The 7,167-nt window shown below is 29.2% G+C and overlaps 2 protein-coding genes across 2 annotated transcripts; one reads left to right on the top strand and one right to left on the bottom strand.

The window, feature by feature from the left end:
- Positions 1 to 40: 40 nt before the first annotated feature.
- On the bottom strand, positions 41 to 2,099 carry Mus81 (mus81 structure-specific endonuclease subunit). Its single transcript, XM_076895288.1, has 6 exons — positions 1,606 to 2,099; positions 1,184 to 1,533; positions 900 to 1,113; positions 603 to 815; positions 394 to 507; positions 41 to 334 (listed from the first exon to the last, which is right to left on the bottom strand). The coding sequence occupies exons 1-6, from the start codon at positions 1,972 to 1,974 to the stop codon at positions 89 to 91; spliced, it is 1,506 nt and encodes a 501-aa protein (XP_076751403.1). The 5' UTR covers positions 1,975 to 2,099; the 3' UTR covers positions 41 to 88.
- A 519-nt stretch (positions 2,100 to 2,618) lies between these two features.
- Positions 2,619 to 5,504, top strand: Shc (SHC-adaptor protein). Its single transcript, XM_076906917.1, has 11 exons — positions 2,619 to 2,857; positions 3,205 to 3,332; positions 3,418 to 3,488; positions 3,605 to 3,665; positions 3,734 to 3,907; positions 4,085 to 4,248; positions 4,341 to 4,579; positions 4,661 to 4,810; positions 4,890 to 5,017; positions 5,076 to 5,186; positions 5,255 to 5,504. The coding sequence occupies exons 2-11, from the start codon at positions 3,234 to 3,236 to the stop codon at positions 5,387 to 5,389; spliced, it is 1,332 nt and encodes a 443-aa protein (XP_076763032.1). The 5' UTR covers positions 2,619 to 2,857; positions 3,205 to 3,233; the 3' UTR covers positions 5,390 to 5,504.
- The last annotated feature ends 1,663 nt before the right edge of the window (positions 5,505 to 7,167 follow it).

The following is a 7,167-nucleotide window of genomic DNA, read 5'->3' on the forward strand; positions in this document are numbered from 1 at the left end:
CTTTTGTAATATCATTACATAGAATAGAAAAAAGCGTTCGTTTGAATGGTAAAAAATTTTTGTTTTTATTTGTATAAAATATCATTCATTAATTTAAATTTTTCTGTGTGTATAATTGATAAATTGTTCTACTAATTGCCGGCCCAATAAGGCGTTTCTTATCACTAAAATTGACATTTGCTAACAGTAATTCTCCATTACCATTAGACTTTTGGAAAGCCTCTATCAGTACCCGCGGAGTTGGATAATGCTTTACAATTGCTGAAGCTTTCTCTACACTCATTCCTTTTAATTGCAGTAATTGACGGACAAACATTTCACTTACTTTAAATACCTAAAAAGATATAGTGCGTGTTATGTATAATTATGTTGTGTTATATGATGTATATATACCTTTTGTTTAGATGCTGCTTTATTAAATTCATCAAATTGCATGAGATTATAAGTATTATTTGATATATCTGTTTGTGTAATAGCATCTTTTCTGCACCCTATCAAATCCTTTTCCTAAAAAAAAGATTCTGTTTTTATGAAATGCTGTTGGTATAAAATTACATGAACACCAATCAGATGGCAAAATCTTTTTAAAAAAATTGAAATACTTTAAACAGTTTGATTAAAATCCTAGTCAGTGATGATAAATAAAACATTGAATCTTTATGGCTCTTAGTATATTTTACTGAGAAACCATCTTGTATCAATGTGTTAATAGAAGCTTGCATCAATGACGAATGTGGTATTGTCAGTCTTTTATTCTTCTCATATTCCTCAATTATATACATAAGATTTGTAATCCCAGATTGCTTCAGTCTAAACTATGAAAAACAATTTTCTACTCTTAATTATAAAATATATGTATCAGAAATTATAGATACATTATATGTTAACTATAGTGTTACTTTTTGTTCGTGAAATCTTCCATCTGTAAGACTTGCGCTCAAATCATCTATTCGCTTCCTCTCTACAATATAAGGTAAAATCAACTCGTTATTTGTACTTTTACATCTGGCAATCCATGCAAAGTCGCCTACTTTTAAATGGCGTATTTCAAATAATACATCGAGTTGCGTTAGTTCCGTTATGGTAGCATCGTGCTGAGGTTTAGTTTTACCTCTGTAACAATATTATATAAAAACTGACCAGTTTTAAAAAACAGACAAAAAGTTAACAAACAGAATCATACCCACAAGTTTCTTGCGTATCTACTAGTAGTATTATTTCAAATTTCTTTGATTCTAAATATACATTTCTTGGAAGATTGTCAAAAGAATCTGTTTTATTATTACTTAAATTATTTGTTTCCTCTTGTACCTTTCTTACAAGCAAATTATTTTCTCCAGTCTTCTGTTGCACGAAATCCTTATCAATACGTTCTTTGTGACCTTCAATAATAATGCAGTCTGCAGACTTGGATTTATATAGTTTTGAAGATTTATTTGAACCTTTGTTCTGTTTATTATTAGAACATTCATTAGATGTTTGAATATTTGTACTTCCACTATTGAAGTTATTTAAAGTTCTTGTTAATTCTAACTTTTACATAACCGATATATATATATGTGAATTCCATTTACAACTTTGAAATATACACAAGTGTTTTCTTACCTTGTTATGCATGAAACCTACATCTGCAACAACTTGTGTTAGCGATTTGTGTTTCTTTGCAGGTACATAATGTTCATCGTGATTACGATGTACATCAACGAAATTATCAGTACTTGTTAAATCTTTATTCTCTTTTTGTTCAGCCAACTTTCTGTCTAACATCAAACATAATTTCTTACCAAAGTGTTGTAATATTATACAATCCTTTCCAGATTTTAAAGGCAGAGGATATTTTCTCAATGAAGAAAGCGCTTTTGAAAAGTGATACTCCAAATCGGAATTCTTGGACGCAGCTTCTTTCCTCCATTCTTCTAACCAAAGCTCGAACAACGCGTTTGGTCTTCTTGGCTTAAGCTTTATTCTTTTCATGGCCTTTTTATATTATATACGAAAACATCGTCTATTTTCTCTTCAATAAACTGAGCACATCATTCACTGCACAATTCACGCTGATCATTAATTAAAAGCACGAATACATCATTAGCGAAAGAAAAATGAACTATCGGATAATCAGTGACGCTACCTGTCGGAGTATGGCTGAAACTGAATGCCGTTTAGTTTCCGCAGAATTTGTAGAGATCGCGCTACAAGTAGTAAAATGAAATTTTACAAAAGTGTGTGGTACTCAATCGTGGTAGTGACTAATTCATGTGCAATCTCACGCGCACAGTTGTATCTCGAATGGATTGCCCTGTACATTTAAAATAAATTTACATGAATTTATATGAACAAATAATTCTTACGAAATAAAGGAAATTTTATCATTTAAGATAAAGGTGAACAAAACTTTTCTTCTCTCTCCAAAATTCAAATCCAGACTAACCTAGTTTAACCCATTGTTAATTGTAAATTGTGTTTATATTTTAGAACTTTTATAAAAGCAATTTTATACATGTATACATGTATATATAATTGTTTATAAAAATAAGAAGTATGACAGAAGATGGTTTACAGAATATCATTTTACAATTTCCAAATTCATTTTTGAAAGTTTAATAAAAATCCCCGGAAGATCCTGGACTATATATACAGTATAGGATGTTCTTATTATGTAGCACATATGTAATTCAGCAAAATAATGAGCGTGACTCCATGTGCCCCCTAACTTCAGTGTGGCAGAAAATGTGGACCAATATAAGTTTATCATAGTATTTCATTTTACAAAGTGATCGAAAGATTTCTGCGAAATGATCAAGAAATTTAATGCGTACAATCGTATCGTAGACATATGATTCCAGTAACCGTCTACGAGGTATGATCTCATTTCCTGGCGAATAAATACACACACAGTATTCGATGTGCTTTTTCGTAGTTAACGGAACGTTTTAGTTAGTCGCATTTGTTTGTCATTTGTTACAATTTAATTTTAAATTATGTTTAATCTCGAGTAATTTTACTTTCATTATGCAACAATGGCAATCTTGTAATTAAAAATGTCATTCAAGGGTGCCAAAGAATATCAATATGAGTGATAGTTCGTATATGATGTGATTGCGTAAAATCTATCGATTCCAATCTTAGATTTAATTCAATATATTTTAATTGTACGAAAAGAATAAAATTAATGTTTTATAAAACGTTGAAATATTTATGTTTTAGTGGTATACATATGTGTATAAAGTTTAGAAATGGCAACTGGCGGTAGTAGTTTTATAAGTAAACCAGCCAGAGGATGGTTACATCCTGATCATTTAGTGAGTAAAGAAGGAATTACTTATACTGTCAAAGTAAGTTTTCATATTTTTATAATTGAAACATGGTATATGCGTAATACTACACGACATATATATTATAAATTATTATTTATTTCAGTACATAGGATGTCTTGAAGTATATACATCTATGAAAAGCTTAGATTTTGAAACAAGATCATGCGTTGCCAAGTAAGTTATTTGATATTCCTTTGTACTTGTTCATATTTGTGTAAATTAATTTCATATAGAAAAAAAAGTATCAAGGATCTTCTCGTAAATGCTTAAAGAGAATTTTTCTTTTTTAGAGAATGTATAAACAGGGTGTGCGAAGCGGCTGGTTTAAAGTCTGCAGATAAAAAGAGGAGGGTAGATATTCCACAATTTTCATGTATGTAATTGTAATTTGAAATTTTTGACTGTTTATATATTTAAAGGTGGATAGGAAAGTGTTAAGGGCCATAGCAGATAAGCCTCGCATGGAGCATACAGGTGTCACAATAAATTTGACCATTAGTAGCTGCAGTTTAGCTTTGACAAATATAGAGACTGGACATATTATTGCTAAACATGAAATGCCTCGTATATCTTTTGCATCAGGCGGAGACACAGTAAATTATATTTCATAACATATAATTTTGTACAATTTGCTGCAATAATAATACCAACTCTAAATTTCAAATAATTTTAATTTCTTACTTATGTCATTGTTGCAGCAAATGAATGATTTGTTTCTGTTGTTACTTATGTTCATATAGTTATATAAAACAGTTATCATATGGGTATAGGAAATACTGGACTTTGTTGCGTATGTTGCCAAAAATATGCAAGAATGGCGTGCTTGTTATGTACTAGAATGTGGAGGAGGACTGGCACAGGATGTTATATCCACTATTGGACAGGCTTTTGAATTGCGATTTAAAGAATTTCTTACAAAACCAACTTCATTACAGTAAATATATATGTATATATTTAGTAAACTGTATTTATTATAAATTTAATCTATATATATTTTTTTATTTTATGTTTTGTTTTTTAATACAGCCCTATGTTAAATGGTATGCGAGAAGCAGACAGAGATTATTATAATGACCTGCCAGGGAAAGTACCACCAGATATTGGTCCTCCACCAGTTCCACCTTTACCAATTACAGCGTCAACACTACCTAATTTGAAACATCATCATTCTGCTCAAAATCATGGATTACGGAGCAATGTACAGAATTCTGTTTTACATGATACATTTTCCTCAAATTCTGATAGACATCATCATCAATTGGCAGGTAATTATTATTTTTATATATTTTATTATAATTTACTAATGCATACATCTACAAGAGTTAATTTTATCATTATTAACGCAGAAACTGGTAACTTAATTGATTTGAATTCCGATGGGACGTCATCAAATTTCAATATACCTCCTGAGCACAACTATGTAAATGATAGCGTTATAGTAGCTTCCAGAGAAATCCATCGTGATCAAACATCGCTTTTCGATGCATTTGATATGCGTGAGTAGTTTAAAGTGAAATATTTTTGTAAATATAACGTTAAACATAAGTTTTTGTCATAATAAAGAATAATTTTTAGAGCCATTTAGTTCTGCGATATCGGACTTGAACAGATTAAGTCCACATTCTCAGAAACAACAATTGAAACAAGAGATATGGTTTCATGGCAGTGTCAGTCGCGCTGAAGCGGAATCAATGCTGACAAGAGTAAGTAAAAAAGCTCATTTTTGTTACCAAAATATGTGAATATTCATACATTTGCTAGGATGGTGATTTTTTGGTACGAGAATCTCAAGGCTCGCCTGGACAGTATGTCCTTACTGGTATGAACAATGGTACACCAAAACATTTGCTATTAATTGATCCAGAAGGTGTAGTAAGTATTCTGATAACGATATGCTTTGTTTATGGAATGAAAATATGTATGATTTATTGTAATTTCAGGTTCGCACAAAAGATCGCGTTTTCGATAGCGTAAGTCATTTAGTAAATCATCATTGTGACAATGTATTGCCAATTATATCAGCAGACAGTGCTTTAGTACTTCGATATCCGATCCCCAAGCGAACGAATAATTAATTTTTATAAAATTATAATAATGCTCTTGAAAGAATGAATATTACGGTATATTATACATTTGATATTGATTAATTGCACTAACATTTACTATAAAATATGTGTGTTCCATATGATAGTTTAACAGATTATTTAATTTTTCTTTCTTATTCTCATTAAAAGAAAATATGATTATTATTTCTAATGAAAAAAAAGGATATTAAATACTATCATATAATTGTTACAAATATCAAAATGCAGAAAAAGAAGTCTTAAATTTAAAAAATTAGTTAATATATACAATTTTTTAATGGAACATTTATAATATGTACCAAACTTTTTGTAAAAAAGTATATGTATAAAAAATGGTAATATTTACAGAACTTTCTTGCTTAATTACGAGCTTAAATTTCTGTTTTTTATACGTAATTTCTATCTAATTCTAAATCTAAATCAAATATTAACATGAAATATATATTTTGAGATGCATGCAATTTAAAAAATGATACTTATTTAACAATTTTTTATTAAATGTAGAGACATTTTATATCAAATGTGAAATTCAACTCAAAATATTTCGCTGCTTTATATCTGTCGAACATTTGGAAAAATCTTTAAAAAATTGGAACAAGAAACCTTTTAAAATCAATTATTCGGTGCAATTCGATATTGTACTAGATATATAATTGTTTTATTTAACTTTTATATGCCATTATTACACCGGAAAATGTGCCACAATCTTATTTCTAGTGAAGATTTAGTATTCATTACCGCAACGAACAAACTACATCTTTAGTTTTCTATGTAACTTCTACCATGTAGATCATGGCTTTTGTAAGAAATGTTTTTGTAAATTTAGTAACATCATATTATGCGGTTTTCCAGATAATTATACACGAACAATGATTTATACCTCCATAAATTTCATAATATCCTCCTATTATGGTGGTATATTTTGATTCAATATATATTTACAAAATGGTTTTTACATTTATAATATAAATAGTTTTAATAGTATTATATACATTTGTGTTATCTTCTATCTAAAAATATATTAATCAAACTGAGTTTTGTATTCCAGACATTTATTCCTAAAAGTATTTGAAAAACTGTACCTCTAAGTAGTTTCGCTTTTGCAGTTTTATATTATGTATAAATTGAAATATCAATTGCTCTCAAACATGGCCTCAATTGTAATGTTTTTAGTATTAAAATATACGAATTATAATATTTACTATTTCCGTTTTATTATTTTGGGTCGTCGTTTATCGTCTTATTGTTAAAAACCATCCAATATTCAATTTGAAAAGTCTTGCGCGCCATCAATCAACGGTTAATGTAACGTACAATATTCTTACCAATCACGTTCGATCAATTCAAACTCCTCGTAGAAAAGCTGCTGATGTCGCGGCGATAGCGTCTCTTCTCGTTTTTACTTAAAATTTTCGTTTTTGAGTTAGATAAAAAGCGTTTACATAGCTAAAATGTTGAAAAAGTATGCAAATCCAACTGGCACAACATGTTACACTAGTTTCTCAGGTAAACTATGAACTGATCTCTAAAAAATGTAAGTTGAAATGCTTGTTTCTTCCGTCTCATGAGCTTTGGTCTCAACTGAAAAAGATTTGAATACATTTAGCTATATAATATATTGCAATATTCGCCATAATTATTATAAAAATAATGAAATAGTATATTTCATTATCCTGGGTATGATAAGAATTACTTAATACACATACATTTAAGTATATAATAAGAAATCAATATAAATTTTTATAACTATAGTAGAATGTTTGACTCTA

Source organism: Xylocopa sonorina, chromosome 1 (assembly GCF_050948175.1).
Source record: "Xylocopa sonorina isolate GNS202 chromosome 1, iyXylSono1_principal, whole genome shotgun sequence".
Taxonomy (NCBI): domain Eukaryota; kingdom Metazoa; phylum Arthropoda; class Insecta; order Hymenoptera; family Apidae; genus Xylocopa; species Xylocopa sonorina.